At 40.2% G+C, this 27,565-nt stretch overlaps 1 protein-coding gene and 1 pseudogene across 2 annotated transcripts; both read left to right on the top strand.

Annotated features, from left to right (window-relative positions):
- Positions 1-201: 201 nt before the first annotated feature.
- RHAG (Rh associated glycoprotein) lies at positions 202-23,395 on the top strand. 2 transcript variants are annotated; one of them, XM_069562624.1, is made up of 10 exons: positions 202-437; positions 11,158-11,341; positions 11,951-12,101; positions 13,723-13,870; positions 14,066-14,232; positions 16,039-16,176; positions 16,724-16,845; positions 21,143-21,216; positions 21,427-21,500; positions 22,233-23,395. In XM_069562624.1, exons 1-10 carry the CDS (start codon positions 251-253, stop codon positions 22,305-22,307), a joined length of 1,320 nt encoding a protein of 439 aa, XP_069418725.1. In that variant the 5' UTR covers positions 202-250; the 3' UTR covers positions 22,308-23,395. The 2 variants fall into 2 exon arrangements, with proteins under 2 accessions (XP_069418725.1, XP_069418727.1); XM_069562626.1 differs by having other exon boundaries at positions 221-437; positions 11,951-12,092.
- A 2,403-nt stretch (positions 23,396-25,798) lies between these two features.
- Positions 25,799-25,892, top strand: LOC138426135 (U6 spliceosomal RNA; annotated as a pseudogene).
- The last annotated feature ends 1,673 nt before the right edge of the window (positions 25,893-27,565 follow it).

Genomic DNA, 27,565 nt, shown 5'->3' with positions numbered 1-27,565 from the left:
GACACTTGTGTGCAAAGGATCATTTCTGTCAGCTGGCTACTGTCGATCTATACTGTATTTTCTTCAAACCAGCATTTACAGCAATCTGATTACAGAGCATAATTTTCTCCAGTGGATGGGCGTTTTCACCCGTCTTGCCCCTTTTTTTTCTTGCAGCGTCACTGGAGTGCCTTGAGCCTGTAGCCTAATTCCACACGCAGAGCAGCCCCTCTGTCCTTATCAGCCTCCCACAGCCTGTGAAGCCCTCAGTATGCCTCTGTCCTTTGCCACAAACATGAGGGTCAAGTTCCCCCTCATGGCCATTGGCCTGGAAGTGGTCATGATTGTTTTATTTGCATTTTTTGTTCAGTATGAAACGAATAAGAACATTTCCACGAGTCCCAACAGCACCGAGTTACCTGCCATGGACACGGACAAAACCATGGAATCATATCCTCGTGAGTGAGCCGTCTGCTTCTTGTTGTACATTTTCGGGTTCTCAGAATGTGAGGTCTGTGGCTATTGTAACCTGTAGCACTCTACATTGGAGCCCCTTGTAGAATTATGTGACAGTTCTGAGTGCTAAGGGTATATAAGTTTATGCTGGGACATTTGATCTCTGTAGTTCATGTATTTGGATAGAATCTGTATGTATGAAACTATCAGAACAAGAAGCTGAGAATTTAATTAATTGATCAATTTTTTACCTTCTTTTTCTTTTTTTTTAATTAAAAATGTTTTACTGGAGTATAGTTGCTTTACAATATTGTGCTAGTTTCTGTTGTGAGGCAAAGTGAATCAGTGATATGTACACATATATCCCCTCTTTTCTAGATTTCCTTCCCATTTAGGTAAATGACCCTGCTTTTTCTTTGATTACTAGTTCTGCAAGGTATAAAAATATCCCTCCCCCACCGAAAAAAAAAAAAAGAGTTAACTTTGGAGGAGAAACTAGAAACAAAATGTAATGGGGAAAGGGAACCGGGATTTCATGTGAGAGCCTAAGGTATAAGAAGGGATATTAAGGATGATACAGGATATAAATGATACTATTGTTGTTTAGTCGCTAAGTCATGTCCGACTCTTCTGTGACCCCATGGACCACAACTCGCCAGGCTCCTCTGTCCATGGGATTTCCTAGACAAGAATACTGGAGTGGGTTGCCATTTCCTTCTCCAGGGAATTTTCCCACCAGAGGGAAGGAACCCGCGTCTCCGGCATTGGCAGGCAGATTCTTTACCACTAAGCCACCAGGGAAGCCCTGGAGATGCTGTACTGAGGGTTTTATAATATTCCGAAAGGAAAACTGTTTGTTCCTCTGAGATGAGAATAGAATTGTGAGCACCGAGCGCAGTTTAAAAGCAGAACCCTTCCCTGGGAATGGCGACTGAAAGAAAGAAGGGATTTAGTTTCAAGTTTGGAAGAACAGGTTATGAAATAGTTAGTATAACAATAATAATCACCATTTACTGACTGCCTATGATGAGCCAGGCGTACTCCTCACCTTGTTAACCAGGGGGAGAGGTAGTAACATAATCCTATTATATAGACTGGTTTTTTAATGAGGTACAAATAATTTATTACTTATTAAATGTTAAATTGTGTTAAATTATTCTAATAGCAATATTTATTATAGTTCTAGAGCCTATCTCTAAGCTTTTCAAAAACAATGTGACATTTGTTCTTTTATTTCTACATTTTTTGAGGGAATAAATATAATGGGGAGTATTCCTGAGTAGAAATTATGACCTAGAGTTGCTGAGCCAAAATGCACCATCTCAAGTAAAGGACACAGTTAGGGCTGTAAGTCAGAGGCTCCGGGCCCACATCTAGTTCTCTTTACACAGATGTCCAAAAGGATTCTGGCTGCAAGAATTTTACAATTTGCAAGTTCAAGAACACCAAAACAGACAAGAATTCTGTTCAACTCTGTGCACTTTTGTGCATTTCACTTCATTTCATCTTCTATCCTTCTGGCTGTAACTTGAAAGTATTGCTAACAGGATTTTCTGTTATATCAGCTATATCATACAAGAAACAAAAGAGGAATAAAAAAAAAATGATGTCAAGGGCAGGATGCTTTTTCCTTTTGCAGAGGAAACATCAAGTCACAGTTGTTAATAATAATAATAATTAACAATCAATATACTTTGAAACAGCCAACACACACACACACACACACACACACACACACCACACCACAATCTCTCGCTCACTATAAGGGCAGTGAGGCTGGGACACAGGCAGGGGTCAGGATAATGGAGGGAGGATTCAAGCAATAGAGGCCCCTGAGGGCCCAGAAGAAAGGCAGTAAGCAGAACACAAAGTGATATTTTACAGGGAAAACAGTCTTCTTGCATTCAAAATGCTCTCCACAGCCCAGTCTATAGACAATCCAAAGTTTTCCTTTCTAACAGGTCCACAGATACAGAGAACAGGCTTGTGGTTGCCGAGCAGGAAGAGGGGTCAGGGAGGGATAGCCTGGGAGTTTGGGATTAGCAGGTGCAAACTATTATATAGAGAATGGACAAAGTCCTAGTCATCTAGCACAGGGAAGTATGTTCAATATCCTGTAATAAACCATAAAGCCAAAGGGGAGAGTTGTCTCTTCAGTAAGGTGGCTCTCAAGATGTAAAATTCCACCTAGTACTAATCTTCCAGTTCAGCTACCTTATCACTGGTTAAAATACTTTGTAGAACAGCCCTAGAAACGACATGATTTTACTGATTATATGTATATATTTTTCCCCACATTTCAAAACAACCTATGTACACCAAACTTATGTAACAGCATAAGTCATTGGAGAGAAGTTTATGAAACATTCACTAATTAAGAAGCAAAGTTCAAGTCAACAAATATTTGAGGGTGCCTGCCTAGCACCATGCATTGTGCCAAGCACAGGGATTCAAGACAGAAAAGGCTCAGTTCCCGTCTAAGAAGCTCACAGTGCATTACAAGAGTTCTCAATTGCAGTATGCTGAAAGTCATGAGTTTTTCACAAATAAATCAGTGTGTTAGTCACTATGTTGTGTCTGACTCTTTTCTGACCGTAGCCCAGCAGGCTCCTCTGTCCATGGGATTCTCCAGGCAAGAATACTAGAGAGGATTGCCATGTCTTTCTCCAAAGGATCTTCCTAACCCAGGGTTCGAACCCATGTCTCCAGCATTGCAGGCAGATTCTTTGCCATCTGAGCCACCAGGGAAGATCTAAAAATAAATTAAGTGGGATATTAATTTATATTTGAAACAAATTCAATTGAATATAAGTTTATTCATCCCTCTCACTTACTACATTCAGCTGTGCAATGCAAAGAAAGGGGTGAGGTCACACAGACCTGGCCTCTGAACCCATCCCAGGGCACAACCACAGAAGTGGGTGGCACACCCGATGTCACATGGCATGTAATGACAGACCCCAGAGAAACTAATTTGAGAAACTAGCTCTACCCCATATTTTTGGCTTTCATGGCACCCAGCAAAAAGTTGACCGCTTTGTTGAGGCAAATAATTTGACAAGAAATGAGGCCTGACTGTGGCTGAGGCTCAGTGGTAAAGAATCCGCCTGCCAAAGCAGGAGACGCAGGAGACACAGGTTCAACCCTGGCAAGTGCCCTGGAGGAGGGAATGACAACCTACTCCAGTGTTCTTGTCTGGAAAAAGCCATGGACAGAGGAGTCTGGTGGGCTAGAGTCCACGGAATCTCAAAGAGCTGGACGCGACTGAGAGTGCATGCACACACTATGACCCAATCCTTGCTAACACGCAGAAAGACTAGAGAAAAGTAGGGTTTAAGAAGAAGGCTCTTTAAAGACTATTAGAAATTCTACAAACACAAGGTGTTTAATGCTTATGGGACATTAAACTACATCAAAGAATTCTTCATCCTCTGTTAAACATTAGAATCCATTAGCCTGTCTTGTCACTTTGAGGGGATCATCTGTCCATGTGTGATCTTGTTACATTGTACACTGATCACACTTGAAGAATTACGGAAGATACAGCAACAGATTAGTACAATGATTTATTTTTAAAATCTCCATTTAAGAAGGTCCCTATACTTATTCAGATTTTATTTATTTATTTACTTATGTTTGGCCACGACAAGGCTTGCAGGACCTTAGTTCCCAACCAGGGACTGAATCCAGGTCACAGCAGTGAAAGTGTCAAGTTCTAACCACTAGACTGCCAGAGAATTCCTCCTTCAATTCATTTATTACAAAAGATTCATCAGTCTAGATGTATGTTACAGGCATAGGGTTACTACAAGTGCAGGAAAACAATTCCTAGGAAATTATTTGCTTGTATTCTAAATCATACCTGAAATTGTTACAATAACTGAGTTAACATGCTGTGTTTTATAATCTAACAATAAGATACTGGCCTCTGGTATGCTGTCTTTGAGTTGAACAGTTTTGTTTACGTGAAAGAACTGGAAGCAGTGAGTTCAAATAGAACTGAAATCTTGGCTTCTAACTGCCTTCTCCACTGAGGGGCTCATTCCAGGTCGGGGCAAAGAAAGCATAAGGAAAACCAAGTAGGTATACACTAACAGGGATGTGTCAGGAGAACACAGGATCCTACTTGAAAGAATACCAGTTAGCTGAATTGAGGAGCAATGGCACCCACTCCAGTACTCTTGCCTGGAAAATCCCATGGACGGAGGAGCCTGGTAGGCTGCAGTCCATAGGGTCGCTAAGAGTCGGACAGAACTGAGTAACTTCACTTTCCCTTTTCACTTTCATGCATTGGAAAAGGAAATAGCAACCCATTCCAGGGTTCTTTCCTGGAGAATCCCAAGGACGGCAGAGCTTGGTGGGCTGCCGCCTATGGGGTCGCACAGAGTCGGACACGATTGAAGCGACTTAGCAGCAGCAGAGAATTAAGAATAAGAACAGTGTGATGATGATAGAATATAACACACTGAAACAAAGGAAAAAGGCTTCAATGAGTCCACAGAAATATACCCTAAAGCAGGGTAAGGGGATCAGTTTGGAGTTCTTTATATACAAATGCCAACTAATTAATACAAAATAAGTAATAGATATAAAAATTATAATTTTGAAATTAAAAAATGTAACAATTGACTCTAGAAAGGTTCACCAACGACTGCTAAAATTATTAGGTAAAAAGTGATTGGGCAACACAGGATGAAATGTATATCCATAGGGAGCCATCTGGCAGAACAGTCTTAAGCAAGTGGTCTGATGTATCATCAGCAGTAGTAAGACAAACAAATTATGTGCTACCTGGTATGATGAAATGGCAATTGCACAACACCATCTGTATTAACAGTCTTGCCAAAATATATAGTCTGATTCCAATTTTGGTGAAATAAACAAATGTAAACTGTGGTACATTCCACATTAAAGGCAAATCGATACCATCAGTAAAAAGCATGGTGTGAAGTGAAGTGAAAGTCGCTCAGTCGTGTCTGACTGCTTGCAACCCCATGGACTATATAGTCCATGGAATTCTCCAGGCCAGAATACTGGATTGGGTAGCCTTTCGCTTCTCCAGGGGATCTTCCCAACCCAGGGATTGAAACCAGGTCTCCCTCATTGCAGGTGAATTCTTTACCAGCTGAGCCACAGGGGAAACCCAAAAAAGCATGGTGAGAGACTCTAAATTAAAAGAGTCTAAAGACATGTAATAAGGGCTTCTCAGGTGACTCAGTGGTAAAGAATCCACCTGCCAGGGCAGGAGATGCAGGAGACACAGGTTCGATCCCTAGATTGGGAAGATCCCCTAGAAGACAAAACTGCAACCCACTCCAGTATTGCTGGGATAATCCCCTGGACAGAGGAGCCTGGAGGGCTACAGTCCATGGGGTCACAAGAGTTGAGCAACTGAGCATGCACACACAGACACATAACAAACAAAACGTATGAAACTTGAGTAGATGAAGGGGGTCAAAAAAATCCTATAAAAGGACAATTTGGAAACAGTTAAGTAAATTCAAATATAGATTCTAAATCGGATGTTACTGTATCCATGTTATAGTTTTAGATCTGAGGATAATACTGTGGTTATTTAAAACAATGCTCTTTTGCTTAGGAGATTCACGCTGAAGCGGTTTAGGGCAAAATGTCATACTTTTCAATGGTTTGAGAGACATATCTGGAAAGAGAACAAATACAGAAAATATTAGCAACTGATAAATCTAGCGAAATAGTACATAGCTCTTCATTGTACTATTTTTTTCCAAATATTTGAAATATATAATAACAAACTATGTGAAAGTAGGGGAGGAAAGATACCACTGCTAGGATACTACTTTTCAGAAAAGATAAGTTCAGAATGAACCCCCGAATGGTTCCAAAGATTGGAACTCACTAAGAACCAATCGCTATCTGCATGCAAACAGCTTGCCAGCCCTCAGTCATTAAAAAAACAAACAAAACAAAACCAGCCAACCCGCTTCTAATTGGAGAGTGAGTTGAACAGTTTTAACTACCTGATCCAGAAGAATCATTTCTCTGAATAAGAGCCCTAGAATCCCAAAGCGGCAAATTCTCAGCGAGCCTCACCTGTGAGTCAATTATTCCAGCATAAACTAGGCATCTCCTGAAAAGCTGCAGTTGCCAGACTTTCTGCTGGGTCTCCAAGGAACAAGCCATTTAGAGATTCCTACATTAACACTTGCACTCACTTTCCTCTGAAAGAATGCCTTACCGGCAGTACTCATTCAATAGTCTATCTGAATAGATGATAAACGGGCACAGAGAAGCACATAAACAAATGAGATAAAACCAGAGGGGCATGCACGGTGTTACAGCTATGCCCAGCAGCACTGTGCAGAGCGCCTGGTTCCTGAAAGTCATCTAGAAGTAGGGCAGGTAAAGAAGTGTTGGATGTGGAGGAATTCCCTAGAGGGCCAGTGGTTAGAACCCATTGCTCTCACTGCTGGGGCCCCAGGTTCAATCCCTGGTCAGGGAACTAAGATCCTACAAGCCACACAGAGTGCCCCCCCCCCAAAAAAAAGTTGAGTGTGGGGAGGAGAGGACATTCTAGGCAGCAGGCATATATGGGAGGTAGAGGGGAGAGAAGGCTCTGTTTCATTTTGTTTGTGGTTGGGGGTGGAAGGGGAGAATTGAAATCATCAGTTACATTTTAAAGTTATCGGGGCTTTAAAAGATATCCTGGTCCAAGCTAAATGTGGTAGTAAAATACAGAATAAAATTACCAGACATTGCCAAATTTACTTTAGAGGCTAAAATTGCCTGCTGTGGACAGAAACAGACAAATACTATATGACATCACTCATGTGTAGAATCTAAAAAATAATACAAATGAACCTGTATACAAAACAGATACAGATTCACAGACACAGAAAACAAACTTATGGCTACCAAAGGGGAGCGGAATGGACAAATTAAGAGTATGGAATTAATAAACTACTCTACCTAAAATAAATAAGCAACAAGGATTTACTATATAGCACAGGGACTCTGACTCAATATCTTGTAAAAACCTATAATGGAATATAATCTGAAAAGAAAAAGTGAATCACAGTGCCTTAAACCTAAAACCAACACAATATTTTAAATCAATTATAATTCAATTTTTAAAAATTGCCAGCTATTGAGAATATCTGATTTAGATGAGATATCAGAGTACTGTCGGAGTACTTCACAGAAGTTCCAACCAGTAAAGAAATACCTTTTTCCTTCCGTAAAGAATTCCTTTAATGCAGCATAATTTAATTGCAGCATAAAACTGACTTCATGACCCTCTCCCTAGTGCTTACCCACAAATAAATTCCTAGAGCAGGATGAAAGATAATGCATAATCCTAACTGTTTATAAACCTTTTTATCCATAACTTTTATACAGAATCATTATCTGTTGAGTCAACTTTGTAAGCTCTCTTTAGCAATTTAAATAATAGATGAGGTTCTAGGGGTCTTCCCTGGCGGCTCAGAGGTTAAAGCCTCTACTTGCAATGCGGGAGACCTGGGTTCCATCCCTGGGTCCGGAAGACCCCTGAAGAAGGAAATGGCAACCCACTCCAGTATTCTTGCCTGGAGAATCCCATGGACGGAGGAGCCTGGTGGGCTATAGTCCACCGGGTCGCAGAGTCAGACACGATTGAGCGACTTCACTTTCTTGAGGTTCTTAGGCCCCCTTGTGGCGAAAAGCAGTAACAAGCATGAGATTACAGGAGAAAAAAAATCGGAGCATTGTCGGTACAAGACATCCCTCCCTCCTACAGCACGTCTGGTTTTCCATCAGCTGGAAGAGCTACTGTGGGGACAGCTAGGGAAATCTGAATATGACGTGTTAGATTATAATTGCAAATTGTGATTATTCTGCCAGGAATGATGATGGTGTTGTGATTGTGTAGAAAAATGTCCTTAAATTTTTTGGGATACATAAGTATTTAGGAGTGAAACGTCATGTCTGTTATTTACTTCAAAATATTTCATAAAAAATAGGAGATGAAGCATGTACATAGCAACATGCCAACAACTGTTAAATCCAGGTGATAAATATATGTGTGTCCATTATACTATTCTTCTACTTTTCTGTAGATATGAAAAATTTTATAAGAAAAAAACAAAAGGGGAAAATGTCTGATTTACCACGAAAGGAGGAGGAGGATGGAATCTGAAGAATTATTACTCCTAGTGTGAGACATTAAAAATTGGCTAAGCCAATTTTTAAATTAGTTGGCTACTCTATATTTTTAAATCAGCAGACTCTAGGAGGAACAAGACACTCTAGGGGAAAAGAAGAAACACATTTTAGAAAAGTAGCTTGAAGGAATGAAAAAACCCAGTGAAGTCAGTAGACTGGGTGCTTACTTTTATTTTAGCTTTGTGAGTATAAGTAAATTATCTAATTTCTCTGGATCTTAGAGTCTGATCTAAAAGCAAAGTAAAACAAACAAACAACAAAGACTTATTGTACAGCGCAAGGAACCCTTATAATAACCTATAATGGGAACACATCTGAGAAGGAATATAGATAGATAGGTATGAATTACTTTGTCATATGTACATTTGAAATTAACACAATATTATAAATCAACTATGCATCAATAAAATAAATATCAGCAAAGGAAGTTGTAGAGCTAGGAGAGACGTTAGACTTCATCGAATCCAAACTGTTCTTTAAAAGAGGAGAAAACTGAGTTTCAGAAAGGTCTAGTAAAATCATAGCAAGTCAGTAAGTCAGGCATATTCTCTGAGCTCCATTCCAACTTAGCCTATGACCTAAATCAAATGTTTACATTAAAAAGTGGTAAAAACAATTTGTAAAGAAAAAAAAATACGTGTATATATATATATATATAGTCACCTGTATTTCCAAAACCAAACAATTTGACAGTTGCCTGTTGATAAGTCAGGTAAAATCCCAATTCAGAAGTTTTCTGGGTGGATATGCAATGAGATGAGGGTGGGCATTCAGAATGAGGGTATAAGTCAAACTGTTGCCAATATGCATTATCTCACTAGGAAAAAAAGACTACAGCATTCTCTTCTCTGAGACCTCCTTCACAGCTGCTAAGGAAAGAGAATCTTCCGAAATTTATTTTTTCCCTTCTCACCCTCCTCATACTGACTCTCTTGGGAGGTGGAGCCAATGAACAATAAAATAATCAAAAGACTCACTGCCTGGATGGGGTCGAAAAAAGGCTGATGCTGTGTGTGCCTGAATTAGGAAGTTTGGGTCTGGTTTTCTCATTGTCTTTGTTCCTAACATTTGCTGGACTCATGCACAAATGAGACCAGCTTCTAAACCACCAAAAGACCCTTGGGATTCAATACATGATGCCAACCTCTGCCTGTCCTGGTATCTATCATAGAATAAGACTATAGTGTGGGTTCCCACACTTTCAGCCAGCCCTTTTCAAATACTGGGAACCCTTGGAAACACAGCATCTTCATCCACTTCCAGGTGTGTGATCACTGCCACAGATTAGCGCATCGGATTTAACTTGCAAAGTTTGAAAAAAATGTGATATGCAAGTTATGTCAGAAAGAAAGTCAGAAAAGGTCTACAGAGAGAAGGGGAGCCCCCAGGAAGGTGCTATAGACTCTAAGAGCAGCATTAGCCTGAAGGAAGTTTACTGGGGCATGTTTTATGATCAATACCTGCAGCAGAAGGGATTAGGCAGAGAGAGAAAGCCTCAGGTGGCCTCATAGGAAACTCTGAGACTGGGATTGTCTAGCTTCAAGTGGCTCTTTTCCCAAGGTGAGGGGATGCTGTTGTGAACCAATCATTGGGTTCAGGTGACCCAAGGGAAAGGCTGTGACTGGACAAGAGCATTCCTCAGAGAGAAGTGAGAGCTGTCACTCACAGCACTCCCTACAGCCCTGGAAAATGTGAAATAGAGCCTTTTCAGTATTGCAAATGAGAACGCCAAAGTGCCCTGAGGAGAAGTGACTTGCCCAAGGTCACACAGTCATGTGACACTGTTGGGGGAACCTCAGCCTCCATCTCCATCTCCAAGTCAAGAATTTGTTCCTCAAGAGGATACAGCCTTCCTTCCATTGGCTTAGAAAGTGCAAACAAAGACATCAACCCATATGACTTAAATAATGATCTGTTAAGATTTCCATTTGAGGCATAAAGATACCATCTCAATCATTTAGCCAATAGTGCCTCATTCTCTATATGCAGGCTTTTGTGACAGATTCAGGGGTCAAAAGATGAGAAAGCCCTAAACCCTTCAATCAGGAAACTCACAATGTAGTGCAGGTAATGGACCCCTCATCAAATAACCATCACTAGTATGATACGTGGTAAATAAATGGTAATGCAATGTAACAACTGCTAATGCTGAGGTTTGGGGAAGACTGGAAGAAATATTAATTTTCCCTGGGAGTACTGGGAAAGTCTGCAAGAACAGGTGATTCTGGTACTGTATTTAGCAAAGGTGTCCTCACATGGAAAGTAACGGAAAACTCTTCAGGGAGAGGATGGAAGACATATTGGTATGATAGTGCATAGTCTTCCAAGACAAGGCTCGAGCACTGAATCACTTGCCCAAGGTCGCCTCGCGGGTAAGTAGCCACGCTGGCACTGCAGCCCAGCCTTTGGCTGTGTAGTTAACTTTCCTTTTGTAGTGTTTTATGAAAAAGATGCAGCACTTAGTAAATGGAATATACTATGATGTCACACTTTCTCAGTGCTCCCCTTATGCAGATTTCTTTTTCTTTCTCCCCTTTGCAGACTTCCAAGATGTGCACGTTATGGTATTCGCTGGGTTCGGCTTCCTCATGACCTTCTTGCGGAAATATGGCTTCAGTGGTGTGGGCATCAACCTACTCATAGCTGCTCTGGGACTCCAATGGGGCACTATTATACAGGGGCTCTTTCGTAGCCACGGACAGAGATTCCAAATAGAAATCAAAAAGTGAGCACCCATTACTTTCCAATCGTGTTTTCAGAGCAGTTGTTTCTCCTCTTAGTCCCCTGAAAGTCAGACTCTGAACTAGTTTGCAGATTGTCTCCCTTCCATGAAACAAATATCATTGGGATCCAAGGATCTAAATCAATGCCTTGCTCGACTGAGATGAGCCATATATTCATGTCTATATCCTCTCTGATTTGACTTTAAGGGTATGAGAAATCCCCTTTCATAAAATTATTATTCCTTTCATTTCAGCTAGAGAGAGCAAAAATCCTTCTTTAGTAATTTTTCTGAGGCTGTTTTTGACATGTAAAGGCTCCAGAAAGTAATTCATTTATCAGATCAATAGAAATAAGGTAAAACCCTAAAAGAAGTAAAGAACAGGTAGGCTAAAGGAAATGCAAGAGTAACTAAAAATTGCATGGTGAATGGAGGTGGGGGTGGGCAAGGAAGTGGGAGAGGATAAAAGTAGGTCTGGAAGAAGCACCTGATGGGAGGGAACAGATGGGGAGAGGGGGGCTTGAACTCTGGACAAAGGGATGCTATATTCATCACAACTCACATATTTGAGGTGTGCATTGTTTTTCAACGTCTTCTTTCTTCTTCCCTCAGCATGATACAAGCAGACTTCAGTACAGTCCCAGTTCTGATTTCTTTTGGAGCTGTCCTGGGAAAAACAAGTCCAATCCAGATGCTGATCATGACAATTTTAGAAATTACTGTGTTTGCTGCCAATGAATTTCTGGTTTTTGAGGTATTTTCGGTAAGAGTTCAGTTGACACTTACCTAGCTTTGAACAGCACAACACACGTTAGATGCCCACCATAAATAAGCAGAGACAAACCTTGGTGGCCATGACACCATAGCAAGTAATAATCATAGTCATCATTTGAGTAACTATTGTAAACTAGAAATTCTATAAACCTTACCTAATTGCATTGACACCACAACAGTGTTAGACAGGTATTATGATGCATTATTATGGTTCGTTTATATACAATGAAACTGATGGTCACAGATACTAAATGACCAACTTGCCTGAATTTGAATTTAAATCCAGAATTTCCTAGCTCTACAACTCTTTTTATGTAAATACACTTTCTATCAATGACCAATTCCTATTTATATTTCAACTACTAAGTGAATTGCCCTTTCAAAGTCTTTTATTAAAGCTTAGATCAAATGTCTTCCCCTCCATGAAAATCTGATTGATTCCCCCAAGGGAAATCGAATATGTCGGGCACTCTCCAGTATTCCATTTATTCTCGTTGTTGTTCAGTCGCTAAGTTGTGTCCATCATTTGGGGACCTCATGGACTACAGCACACCAGGCTCCTCCATCCTCTACTGTCTTCCAGAGTTTGCTCAAATTCGTGTCCATTTACACTTCTGTTGAACATGTAACTTGATAACAAATACTTTGGCAAATTTCTGGGTATCATGTGTTGGTGATTCAGCTGCAAACGTCTCTTCATAGAGTTTACAGTCTAGTGAGGGAGACAGACATCCAACAAATTTTCGTGCATTCAACCACCTACCCATAGAATCACAAACACACACACAATTATTACTATAAATTGCAACACATACTATGAAAAATAAATAGAAGGGCTCTGAGGAAATATACCTAGTAGACCTAATTTATATTGTGGAATCAAGGAAGGTTTCTTTGAGGAAAGTGACAGCTAAACTGGACCTGAAAGGTATGTAAGAGTTTATCAAGCATGAAAATTTAAATAAATTAATAAATTTGTATCATTTTTCTACTTTAATAAGTACACAGCAATGCCTTGGGTTTGGCACTCTGAACTTTCCCTCTAGAGACAAGAACTGTAGGAAAATGCATCATATCCACCCAGTGTTCTAAAGAGGGACTAAAATATATTTCTTCAAATGACTCTTGGACCTCAACTGGTTTTCATGGCATCATAGCAGAGTCAATGAATGCAAAAGTCATACTTGTTTTGTATCAGGTGCAATGCATAATATCGCACTGAGAATCTGTCTAACCTGAAAAAGTAACCTGAAATGTATTGAGTGCCCACTAAAGACCTAGCCCTTGAAAAACACGGTCCCATCTAAATCCCACCACAAACTGTACTGGCTGGGTAACATTTCTCCATTTCACACAACTAGAGATTCAAAGAAGCAGAATAATTTGCCTAAAGTCACATCAGAGAAGTACCTGACCTAGGACTGAAAGTCAGTTCTGTGTTGCTCCAATGCCTGTGCCTTTTTTTTTTTACATGATCCTGTTTTATTCCCCTTTCTCTGACTCATTCATTCTCTCTTGATCTTTTTTGTTTAATGCATGAAGCAGTCCTTAATGACCTCCCTCCTGTATTGAGTGTCACCTCTATTTACATGAATGCTTCCACCCCTCAGGCCTCTGATATTGGAGAATCGATGACCATCCATGCCTTTGGGGCTTACTTTGGTTTGGCTGTAGCAGGCATCTTGTATCGATCAGGACTGAAAGAAGGACATCCCAATGAAGAGTCGGTATACCACTCGGACTTGTTTGCGATGATTGGTGAGTTGGGATGAAGTTGCCTGATTCTTGTCTATTTGCTCAGACACAAGGGAATGCCTCTCTTGCCCCCTAACTCTTAGATAACAAAGCCTAAAAGTAAAGACAGCATGTCTGTGCCCAAGGTAAACGACTTCCTCTGGACTGTCTTTCATATTCAGAACGATTAGTAATATCTGTTTCTGTGATTTACTGCAGGGTCTCTTTTCCTATGGATATTTTGGCCTAGCTTTAATTCTGCCACTGCTAGTGATGCAAAGAAACAGTACAGGGCCATCGTGAACACATACTTCTCTCTCGCTGCCTCCGTGGTCATAGCCTACGCATGTTCCAGCCTTCTCGAGAGCCAAGGCAAGCTCAATATGGTGAGTGCAATGTTAACCCCCATGGAAGTTTGCTAAGTGACCCTGATGGCTGCTCTGATGAGTAACTCATTTCTGCATCAATGCTGAGCTGCCCGAACAAATCACAATCCTGCAGACCCTAGAGAATAATCTGAAAATAACATTCCTTTATTTTTCAGATGTGTACTGTGACAAATTAAAAAAATATTATCAAGGAATTTACAGTTTTACAGGGAATATAGTCAGGTTTCCCAGGTGGCTTAGTGGGTAAAGAATCTGCCTGCAACGCAGGAGATGTAGGAGACAAAGTTCCAATCCCCCAGTTGGGAAGATCCCCTGGAAGAGGACATGGCAACCCACTCCAGTGTTCTTGCCTCGAAGATTCCATGGACAGAGGAGCCTGGTGGGCCACAGTCCATGGAGTTGCAAGAGTCAGACATGACTGAAGCGACTGAGCATGCGCACAGGAATATAATCAAGCAAAAAATCAAAGATCTGAAACATGTTTCTTTATTGATAGAGCCAACTGTCCCCAGGTTTTCAGAAAATCTTTCTTAGAAACAGCACTTTCTGTAAGGGTAGAAAAAGAGTGGGAGAATGCAAGTTGATTCTATTTTTCTAACAGCAAATATTTCAAAGAAATAACAACTAAATGTACTGTGGGATCCTGAAGAGTGGTTTAGTTGCTAAGTTGTGTCAGAGGAGCCTGGTAGGCTATAGTCCATGGGATTCTCCAGGCAAGAATACTGGAGTGGGTTGCCATTTCTTTCTCCAGGGATCCTGAATAGGATTCTGGAAAAGAAAAGGGATATTAGTGGGAATATTGGTAAAATTCAAATCAGGTCTTCAATAGTAGTATACCAATGCTAATTTCTTAGTTCTGTGATCATGTAAGATGTTAACATTGAGGGGAACTGGATGTGGTATATATGGAAATCCTCTGCAATATTTTTGCAACTTTTACGTGTCTATAATTATTTCACAATAAAACATTTTTTAAAATCTCCCATAATGGTTTTTTTTTTAGTTTCTTGCCTATGAGCTGAAGAAATGTCAGTGAAGGAATAATCCTCAAATTGGCCACTCTTCTAAACTGAGAGAGAAAAAAGATATTGTATCAAAATATTTCTAAACATAGCTGAGAACATGTCTTTCAGTTCTCTACAAATTGTTTCATGAGAAAAAAAAAAACGAAAACAATTAAAAGAAGCAATCATGCATGGCTCAGTGGATCTCTCTCAAAAGTACTGACAACCTTTTTTCCTTTGGCAGAACAGCCAGAATATAAGTTTTCTGATGAATTCTGGTAAATGGAAACTGGTCCCTCTTTCTAGCATTCTCAAATGTTCTCAGGACAGTGACACTTGGTTGAAGCTGTTGGATGTGTAATACGTGTATTTCAATGCCTTTACATCCTGTCCTTGATTAGTGGAATATCACGGACTCGGCAAAGCACACAGCAGCCATAAGCCTGTTCCAGTTCACAGTACCATAAACGCATCCCAAAGCTGCATGGAGAGGCAGAACACTGCCAGAATAACTGCTGCATATTCCCTCCTTCCCACAACTTCTCTTAATTCTGCCACATCCCTTCCCACCCTAGTCTTACTAACTCAATCTCTCGTGCACAACCGAGGAACCCTATAAGAAAGATGATACAGGTCAACTGCTGAGAAGAAAGGCCTTCTGGAACTACAAAGAGCCTTCTTAAATAAGAATCCATAACCCTTCCAACTGAAGAATATGTGTGGAATCCATCAAACCCAAGATTGCTACAGACCTTCTGAACTCCTGCTCCTCTCACTCACATTTCTGTGCTCCACACAGGTTCACATTCAGAATGCAACTCTGGCTGGAGGGGTGGCTGTGGGTACGTGTGCGGACATGGAGATTCCCCCCTATTATGCTATGATCATTGGGAGCATTGCAGGAGTGGTCTCCGTGTTTGGGTTCAAGTTCCTGACTGTAAGTATTAACAGACACTCTCAGTCAAACTTTGGACCTGCCCCATCACCTTCTCATATCCCACCAGCAGAGAAACGCTATGAAAAGTCCTTTCTTAAGCACCTCTTCTTGGAGCACTCAACATGTCAGTGTTCCAGTGGTTTCTACTCTTTCTTGCCTTCTTTTGTGGATATCGGTTACTTGTAAAAATATGAACTGAATGTTAAGTACTTGTATTACTTTTCTCAGTTTTTATTGTGATTGACATTTGTTGATGATGTTTGCTTTGCATAATTAAAGACTCTGAGCCCTTTCCAGAGGATTTAAGATCCCACCAGTAGGTAAGAATGAGCAGGACTTAAAATCACTTACTGTCACATCCATCTTCCTAAGACTGAAATGAGAAGTTTTGCCACCAGTGTATTCATATTCTTTGATGTAAGTGGGTTTCAGATGTAGATGGGAAACTGGCCTGGACATAAAAATTTTCCTGCATGTTCATTTACTTTAGTCACAGGGCTCTCTATAGCTAACAAAATAATAAGGCTTCCTCTTTTTTCAATTTCAGCCATTTTTCACTACTAAACTGAGGATCCATGACACATGTGGGGTCCATAACCTACATGGCTTACCTGGTGTGATAGGAGGCCTTGCTGGAACCATCACCATAGCCTTGGAGAAATCTGACTCGTGAGTGAAAGAATATGTTTTCCTGTTCCCCAAGGTCAAGTGCTGTTTCCTCTCACTCTTGGAGAAACCCAGTGATAAGAGTTTTTTCTTTAGCAATCCAGACCACAGTTTGTAAGTACTGTTCTTACTGAAGCCAAAGAGACATAACTGAGGGCCAAGGAAACATTTCCCAACTTGCATTTTAATAATCTGAATAGACACATGAGAGTAAATAGGCTTAATTCTTGCTCAGTGGCCAGATTTGGGGTAGATTTCATGGTTAAGAGTCTAGTCCTTGGGTATACAGACTTAGCAACAACTTAATTTACTCAAGAGGAGTTGAGGGCGCAAACCTTGGAAATTCCATTCACATTTGTGGACAAAATTCACACATATCTCACACAGTAGATACAATATTTTGTCCTAGAGTCAAGCCTACTTACTCACATGTGTCTATTCAGATTATGAAAATGTAAATTGGGTTTATTGGTAAACATAGAACAAGGAGAAGTTAACATACTTAGGGGACAATTTTTCAAATCATGGCAGCCTAACTTTTATAATGCTGTTAATTTTGTCTAATCCAGCATTTTCCAAGTCTATTTTATCATGAAATACTTTTCATCAGAAACATCTTTTAATACCTTGTAAAAGATATTGGTAAATTCTGATAAAATTAACAGACAGCTTACAAAAGAAGAAAATCAAATGAGTATCATGATAGTGTGATCACTCACCTAGAGCCAGACATCTTGGAATGTGAAGCCAAGTGGGCCTTAGAAAGCATCACTATGAACAAAGCTAGTGGAGGTGATAGAATTCCAGTTGAGCTATTTCAAATCCTGGAAGATGATGCTGTAAAAGTGCTGCACTCAATATGCCAGCAAATTTGGAAAACTCAGCAGTGGCCACAGGACTGGAAAAGGTCACTTTTCATTCCAATTCCAAAGAAAGGCAATGCCAAAGAATGCTCAAACTACCGCATAATTGCACTCATCTCACAAGCTAGTAACGTAATGCTCAAACTTCTCAAATGAACTGAACTGAACTGAAATATATATTAAATATTCAACCTCACTAGTAATCAAAGAAATGCAATTTAAAACAAGTTATCCATTTTTCAGTATATAATACTGGTAAAGATATTATAAATTATAATACTGAATGGTGGCTAAAGTAACAAAGTTCAATTCAGTTCAGTTGCTCAGTCGTGTCCGACTCTTTGTGACCCCATGAATCGCAGCACGCCAGGCCTCCCTGTCCATCACCATCTCCCTGAGTTCACTCAGACTCACATCCATCGAGTCGGTGATGACATGCAGCCATCTCATCCTCAGTCGTCTCCTTCTCCTCTTGCCCCCAATCCCTCCCAGCATCAGAGTCTTTTCCAATGAGTCAACTCCTCGCATGAGGTGTCCAAAGTACTGGAGTTTCAGCTTTAGTATCATTCCTTCCAAAGAAATCCAAGGGCTGATCTCCTTCAGAATGGACTGGTTGGATCTCCTTGCAGTCCAAGGGACTCTCAAGAGTCTTCTCCAACACCACAGTTCAAAAGCATCAAGTCTTCGGCGCTCAGCCTTCTTCATAGTCCAACTCTCACATCCATACATGACCACAGGAAAAACCATAGCCTTGACTAAACCGACCTTAGTCGGCAAAGTAATGTCTCTGCTTTTGAATATCCTATCTAGGTTGGTCATAACTTTTCTTCTGAGGAGTAAGCGTCTTTTTCTTTCATGGCTGAAATCACCATCTCCAGTGATTTTGGAGCCCCAAAAAATAAAGTCTGCCTCTGTTTCCACTGTTTCCCCATCTATTTGCTATGAAGTGATGGGACCAGATGCCATGATCTTCGTTTTCTGAATTTTGAGCTTTAAGTCAACTTTTTCACTCTCCTCTTTCACTTTTATCAAGAGGCTTTTTAGCTCCTCTTCACTTTCTGCCATAAAGGTGGTGTCATCTGCATTCTGAGGTTATTGAGATTTCTCCTGGCAATCTTGATTCCAGCCTGTGTTTCTTCCAGCCCAGCGTTTCTCATGATGTACTCTGCATAGAAGTTAAATAAGCAGGGTGACAGTATACAGCCTTGACGTACACCTTTTCCTATTTGGAACCAGTCTGTTGTTCCATGTCCAGTTCTAACTGTCGCTTCCTGACCTGCATACAGATTTCTCAAGAGGCAGGTCAGGTGGTCTGGTATTCCCATCTCTTTCAGAATTTTCCACAGTTTATTGTGATCCACACAGTCAAAGGCTTTTGCATAGTCAATAAAGCAGAAATAGATGTTTTTCTGGAACTCTCTTGCTTTTTCCATGATCCAGCAGATGGTGGCAATTTGATCTCTGATTCCTCTGCCTTTTCTAAAACCAGCTGAACATCAGGGAGTTCACGGTTCACATATTGCTGAAGCCTGGCTTGGAGAATTTTGAGCATTACGTTACTAGCATGTGAGATGAATGCAATTGTGCGGTAGTTTGAGCATTCTTTGGCATTGCCTTTCTTTGGAATTGGAATGAAAAGTGACCTTTTCCAGTCCTGTGGCCACTGCTGAGTTTTCCAAATTTGCTGGCATATTGAGTGCAGCACTTTCACAGCATCTGACTTCCCTGTAGCTCAAATGGTAATGAATCTGCCTGCGAGGCAGGAGACCAGGGTTCGATACCTGGGTTGGGAAGTTCCTCTGGAGAAGGGAATGGCAATTCACTCCAGTATTCCTGCCTGGAGAATTTCTTGGATAGAAAAGCCTGGTGGGCTACAGTTAGTGGGGTTGCAAAGAGTGGGACATGACTGAGCGACTAACACAAAGTAACAAAATGGAGATATAAATTGTACAAGTTCCTATTTGGAAAAGGCCTAATTAAGTCTATAAACTTTTACAAATAATCCCATTTCTAGTTAAGTTTTATTTTAGGGAAATTATTGGACAAGTCCATAAGCATGTTCATAAGAGGATTTATTTTCACAGCATATTTTAAAATATGAAACATAAGTTGTAATCTAAATATTCAATCTATAGAACTGTAATTACAGTATATTTGTATAGTGTCATACTCTGTAGCAATAAAAGCTATGATCCAGATCTACATTCACTGACAGAAAAGAACATTAAGATTTAATGTGAAAACCCAATATCATGATATGATTACATTTTTATAAAAATAGTTGGTTATATTTTACATGTTTATACTGATAGGATTGGAGGGAAATTAAACTTTTCCCCTTCTTTTTCTTAAGGGTTTTGTATATTTTTACAATAATCATACATTTCTTGGACAACTTTTCCTTCAGTAGAAAGAGATTAAACCCTTTAAATTGAGAGAGAGAGAGAGAAAGAAATCTGAGTCAGTACATTCTTTCCCTTGAAGGATGAGGCATAAAGAGCAACACACTTTCCTCTTCCAGCAGTTTGCTGTCCTGCAATCACTTATTTGATCTTTCAACTATTTGTTAACTGCCTTTTAAGAGGCATTTGCTAAGGAGAGTCCCACACTCCTAGTTCTTTTGACAGCTTTATGCATTTCTATAGCTTTTTATCATATTCTTCTATTCCCCAAATTATAAGGAATTTTTCATTCACTTCATTTCAAGGTAACTACTTCTAAGATACAGAAAGAAAGAAAAAATGAAGTTGCTCAGTCGTGTCCGACTCTTTGCGACCCCGTGGACTGTAGCCTACCAGGCTCCTCCGTCCATAGAATTTTCCAGGCAAGGGTACTAGAGTGGGTTGCCATTTCCTTCTCCAGGGGAACTTCCCAACCCAGGGATCGAACCCGGGTCTCCCGCATTGCAGGCAGATACTTTATCATCTGAGCCACCTGGGAAGCCCTTCTGAGATACAGAGACACACTTTAATATCTCGTCCCTACACTATATGCTAAAATCAGCTTTTCTGATTTTTCATTTCATCACAATTGTTTTTAGGGGGATGGGGTAAGGAGAGATGTCAGTTTCCATTTGTTTTGCTCATTGCTCCTTTCTCATTGCCTAGAAGGGAAGCTGGCACAGAGCAAGCACCCAATAAATATTTGTTGAATCTGATCTCCAATTACATTTTTAGAAATACTAAACCCTTTCTGAGGAAGATATTTTCATCATTTTTGAAGAGAAGGGTGGTTCTTGTATATGTGCTTATAAGAATTTGTGAACATTGATTAAGAGTTTCAAAGAAAATATATGAGATTAAAGAAAAATTGTAATAACTGTTTGCTGGTATATCATGCCACACTCTGGCCTGAAGGTGGCAAGCATGCACACCCTCGGGAGACGCGGGATTTTTTTGGCATCTTGGACAAACAATTCTGTATTTTTGGCCTCCTAGGACTGCAGCGGTCAGTCAACTAGCTGCGCTAGGTTCTTCCATTGCAACAGCACTTGTTGGAGGGCTAATCACAGGTGAGCATAAAAAATAAGCATTTCCCTCTACCTCATGCTCTCAGCATAATAGATCTTATTAAACATTGATAAACTTAAAATTCTTCTACATTTCTGACAGTAATCATGTGAGCTCCAGGGGACGACTTTATAACAGTATTTTAATTACTAAGCAAGTTGATTTTCCTTTTCAGCCTCATAACATGACTTATTTTCTCCCCACTTTCACAGGTGCAATTTTAAAGATACCTTTCTGGGCACAACCACCTGATGAGGACTGCTACGATGATTATGTTTATTGGGAGGTACTGTGTAGTGCTCTAAGGATGTATATGATGACCATACTAGGCAAAGTTCTGCCCACCACATGTCTAGATGTCTGTGTGGCATCCTTAGGACAAAAGTGGTTGAACTCCCCACTTACAGAGAGAAATTGAAACAATGTGCCCAGAAAGATAAAATCAGAAGCTATAATATCTTGCAAGGCAGAAACTAGATGAAGGAAAAACAGACTTTAGTTGACAAGTACCCTTTCGCTCCTCCAAGAGCAATAAAAAAAATAAAGAAAAGCTCCTCATAAAAATATAGGAATCCTGGGCAGCCATGTGAGATTTTACATCACACATAAGTAGACCAAGCAGGTGGGACATGCAGGGTTGAAGAATCTTGGTGAGGATACAAGAAGTTCTGTGACTCACGAAACATTAGCTTCTTTCCATCCTCCAGTTTCTACCTCTTTATTTCATTGACATTTTCTTCCAAATTATTTCCTGCAAAGCCTAAGAGTGATAGATACTTGGATGCATTCAAATGGGATTTTCAAAGAGAGAACAGGTTTGCGAAAGAGAATGTAGTCAGGATGGGTGGGATAAATATTTTTGTTCTTTTGTTTCTTCCCAACTCAAACAATTTTTATTCCCAGTTCTTTCTATACTTGAATAAGAATTACAGAAAATATCTTTGTTTCGAAACTAACCTTTGATAAGCCCAGTGAAAGAAACTATAAAACGTGCCTTAATCTTTTTTTTTTCCTTAAGGTTCCTATGAGGATAGAATATGACAACCGTTTCCATGAACTTCTCGACTACCTCCCATTAGAACGTGAAGCCTAAAAGCCTGTGCCTCAGCTTCTTTTCCCATTATCTAGACTTGAAACAAAATGGCAGCATCCAATGAGTATATGGAATGGAATGGATAGATCCTGAGCCCCACATATCCAGTGTGAAAACATTTTAACAAATCTGGAGCTGTCTCTTCACATCAGTGATTGTTTAATTGAAGAAATGTGACTCATACAACAGATGGTCAAATGGATTCTTGCCAGTGGGTAGTTACAGGGTGAATATTCTATGTATTTTCTTGTATTTTTTTCCACATGGAGGAGGATTTACAATGAAACCAGCACCTTCTAATCATGTCAGTTCCTTAATGTACATACTACATCTTCAATCCCAAAGATTATAACTGAAGCCAATGAAAATAATTTATGTAAGAAATAAGAAGGAAATGTATGTATGTAAACAGTAATATGATTTTTTTTTGACAGTGCTTTCTGGATTTTAAAAATGGTCTATTTTAGAAGAATTGTGTTTTATTTGGCAGACTTGCTGAGGATTTAAATTCAGGAGGCATTCTCTGAAATAGCTTTGAGGATTGTTCCAAAGAGTGGGAGGAGGGAAGGTGGGGGGGTGGGTGGGACAGGATACAGGATAGGAGTTTTGCAACAAAGACCAGGTGATCAGAACATCAAAAAATTACTGATTAAAGAAAACCAGGTATTTCAAGTTAAGGAATGTAACTCTTTTCTAAGTATGGGAAGATGCAAAAGTCTGAGCTCACTGAAATCATTCATTTGATTTGCACCTTAGCTCTCTAGGGTCAATTCTTGTTCTTTTCCTTCCTGAGTCCCCTCAAGGTGCACTGTTGAAGGTGCCTGCAGTAACTGGGGGCTTGATGGTGGGCATTCTGTGTTTTTATCCTGAGTGCCTTCAAGGCTCACCCTTGGGAAGAGAGTTAATGGCTAATGGCTGCAGAATCTTTCGTATTCTGATATGGCAGGCAATATTTTTCATTTACAGTTTGAATATTCTTATACTTCATTTCTTTTGCATGTTTACTATTTGAAACAAGAGCTCAAATGCTATCTATAAGTCTATTTTGTATAAAATGCCAGTGGATTAAATGTCATTATAAAATTAAATGTTTGTCTTTGGCTCTTTTTTCTTCTGTGGTTAGAATTCACTTTAGTAACAAGCACCTGCCCACACACACACACACACACACACACCCCACATTCTTCATATTTAGTCCATACTCAATTCAGAGAAATTGTTACTATGTAACAACTTAATGAAATTTGCCCATTCCAGTCCATTTTATTTCACTGGTTCCTAAAATTTGATGTTCAGTCTTGCCATCTCCTGTTTGACCACTTCCAATTTACCTTGATTCATGGACCTAATATTCCAGGTTCCTAAGCAGTACTGTTCTTTACAGCATCAGACTTTATTTTCACCACCAGACACATCTGCATCTGGGCGTTGTTTCCAGTTTGGCCTAGCTTCTTCATTCCTTCTGAAGCTATTTCTCCACTCTTCTCCAGTAGGATTTTGGACACCTACTAACCTGGGAAGTTCATCTTTTGGTGTCATGTTTTTTTATCTTTTCATACTGTTCATGGGGTTCTCAAAGCAAGAATGCTGAAGTGGTTTGGCATTCCCTTCTCCAGTGGACCACATTTTGTCAGAACTCTCCACCATGACCCATCCATCTTAGGTGGCCCTACATGGCATGGCTCATAGTTTCTTTGAATTAGATGAGGCTGTGAGCCATGTGTTCAGTTTGATTCATTTTCTGTGACTGTGGTTTTCATTCTGTCTTCCTCTGATGGATGAGGATTAAAGGCTTGTGGAAGCTTCCGGACAGAAGGGGCTGGCTGTGGGGAAACTGGGTCTTGCTCTGGTTCTGCTAATGGGTGGGGCTGTGTTACCTGCCTGTAGTTTGGCCTGAGGCCAAACTATGATAGGGGTAATGGCATTAATAGCAACCTCCTTCAAAAGTACTTTCACCAGCACGCCGCAGGTCCCAGGACTGTAGTATTCAGGGCCCCTGTCATCCCATGCCTCAAAAGAGACTCTTGGACATTCACAGACAAGTCTGGATCAGTCTTTTGTGGGGTCACTGCTTGTTTCTCCTGGGTCCTGGTGTGCAAAAGGTTTCGTTTGTGCCATCCAAGAGTCTGCTTCCCCAGTCCTGCGTAAGTTCTGTAATCAAATCCTACTGGCCTCCAAAGTCAAATTCCCTGGGAGTTCTCAGTCCCTTTGCTGGATCCACAGGCTGGGAAACCTGTTGTAGGCCCTACAACTTTTGCAACAGTGCAAGAACTTCTTTGGTATAATTGTTCTGCAGTTTATGGGTCGTCTGCTCAATGGCTCTGTGGTGGTGTTAATGGTGACCTCCTCCAAGAGGACTTATGCTGCACGCCACACCTCCCAGGTCTTTTGCAGCCAGAGCCCCTGTCCCTGCGGCAGGCCACTGCTGACCCCTGCCTCCACAGAAGACCCTCAAACACTCAAAGGCAGGTCTGGCTCAGTCTCTTGTGGAGGTCACTGTTCCTTTCCCTGGATTCTGATGCACACAAAGGCTTTGTTTGCACCCTCCCAGCATCTCTGGCAGGTATGAGGTTTAATTCTAAATGCAATTTCTCCCATCCTACAGTCTTGTTTGGGCTTCTCCTTTGCCCTTGGATGTGGGGGTATCTTTTCTTGGTGGGATCCAACGTTCTCCTGTTGATGGCTGTTCACCAGCTAGTTGCGATTTTGGTGTTCTTGCTGAAGTTGAGTGCATGTCTTTCTACTTCACCATCTTGACAACTGTGGTTTACTTATTATATAGTCACTATTTTTTAAAAAATCAAGTTAATGTCTCATGTTATAGCATAAGTTTTTAAAAACTGAGTTTGGTAAAGGTAACCAACATAGTCATGTAAAATTATTTCTAGAGAAATAACATGAAAATTTTTTTCTCTCTGTTAACTCTGAAGATTTTTCTTCTGTTTCAGGAGTCCTGAACTCTTGCCAGGATGTGCTTAAGCATCAAGGAGGCCTTTTCATAGTTAATAGGACTTCAGAACTGAAAAGCTACAGTAACAGTGAATTATTTAATGTATTATCCCTCTGAAAAAGCTGTATTTAAAATATTTTACAGACAAATAGGTGACTTTTTTTCAAACCTACTTCAATTTCTCTTTCAAATGGGCTTTTTGAAATGTGCTTACTTATAAAAGCCCACTGTCCCCTCTCCTGCTGATCATCACAAAGAATCATCTTCATCACCAGGATGTCCCAAGACCTCCTTGTTCCTGCTGATCATAAGGCAACATTCAGAGGGTTTCCAGAGAGTTCATTTGGATATGCAAGTCAATATGTTTCAAAAAAGAAAAAAAAAAAACCCACAAACATTTATTCTAAAGTGGCTATTTGAGGGACCTCCCTGGAAGTTCAGTGGTTAAGACTCTGTACTTCCAATGCAGGGGAAAGGGTTCACGCCCTGATTGGGGAACTAAGATCTCACATGCCCTATGGTGTGGCCATAAATAAATAAAGTGGCAACACATATAGTAAAATTGAAATGATACAGAGATTAGCATGGCCCCTGCACAAGAATGAAATGTACTTCATGAAGTAGTCAATATTTTTTTTAAAGATACAAATAATTCTGTATAAAATAAACTAAAAGGATATATTGTATAACACAAAGAATGTGGCCAATATTTTATAATAACTATAAGTGGAGTATAACCTTTAACAATTATGAATCACTATATTGTGTTATATAATATTCTACATCAACTTATAGACTTATGTAATACTCTGCATCAGCTATACTTCAGTAAAGTTGTTCCTTGATATTTTTGTAGGTTTTTTAAATCAGCATAAATCCAAATGTCACCTTTCTGTATATTTTATTGTTATTCTCCTGGGACGAAATCTATTAAAGGATGGCCAAATATTTTCAGAAAATGGATATTTTGCTCAATCAGTTCAGTTCAGTTCAGTCGCTCAGTCATGTCTAACTCTTTGCGACCCCATGAACCGCAGCACGCCAGGCCTACCTATCAATCACCAACTCCCAGAGTTCACCCAAACCCATGTCCATTGAGTCGATGATGCCATCCAACCATCTCATCCTCTGTCGTTCCCTTCTCTTCCTGCCCTCAATCTTTCCCAGCATCAGAGTCTTTTCAAATGAGCCAGCTTTTCGCATCAGGTGGCCAAAATAGTGGAGTTTCAGCTTCAACTTCAGTCCTTCCAGTGAACACCCAGGACTGATCTCCTTCAGGATGGACTGGTTGGATCTCCTTGCAGTCCAAGGGATTCTCAAGAGTCTTCTCCAACACCACAGTTCAAAAGCATCAATTCTTCGGCACTAAGCTTTCTTCACAGTCCAACTCTCACATCTATACGTGACCACAGGAAAAACCATAGCCTTAACTAGACGGACCTTAGTCGGCAAAGTAATGTCTCTGCCTTTGAATATACTATCTAGGTTGGTCATAACTTTTCTTCCAAGGAGTAAGCGTCTTTTAATTTCATGGCTGCAATCACCATCCACAGTGATTTTGGAGCCCAAAAGAATAAAGTCAGCCACTGTTTCCACTGTTTGCCCATCTATTTGCCATGAAGTGATGGGACCAGATGCCCTGATCTTAGTTTTCTGAATGTTGAGCTTTAAGCCAACTTTTTCACTCTCCTCTTTCACTTTCATCAACAGGCCTTTTAGCTCCTCTTCACTTTCTGCCATAAGGGTGGTGTCATCTGCATATCTGAGGTTATTGATATTTCTCCCAGCAGTCTTGATTCCAGCTTGTGCTTCCTCCAGCCCAGCGTTTCTCATGATGTACTCTGCATAGAAGTTGAACAAGCAGGGTGACAGTATACAGCCTTGACATACTCCTTTTCCTATTCGGAACCAGTCTGTTGTTCTATGTCCAGTTCTAACTGTGGCTTCCTGATCTGCATACAGATTTCTCAAGATGCAGGTCAGGTGGTCTGGTATCCCCATCTCCTTCAGAATTTTTGGCAATTTTGCTCAATACCTTTTTGAAATAACTAGACTTCAAACAAGTTTTTATTTTAAAATAACCTCAAGCTTTCAGAAAAAGTTATAAGTAGAGTACAAAGAGCTGGTTTTTTTCCTGAAGCTTTTATGTTTCTAGGTTGCATAAACCATGAATACTTTAGAATGTATTTCTTATTAACAAATAATCTCTCAACCAGAATAAAACCATCAAAACCTAGAAATTAAAATGGTTAAATTATGACCATTGTTAGTTCAGGCTGCCATGACAAAATACCAGAGACTGGGAAGC

This window comes from Ovis canadensis, chromosome 20 (genome assembly GCF_042477335.2).
Source record: "Ovis canadensis isolate MfBH-ARS-UI-01 breed Bighorn chromosome 20, ARS-UI_OviCan_v2, whole genome shotgun sequence".
Classification (NCBI taxonomy): Eukaryota; Metazoa; Chordata; class Mammalia; order Artiodactyla; family Bovidae; genus Ovis; species Ovis canadensis.
Note: the sequence above shows the minus strand (reverse complement) of the source record. Positions and strands in the feature narration are given on the sequence as shown.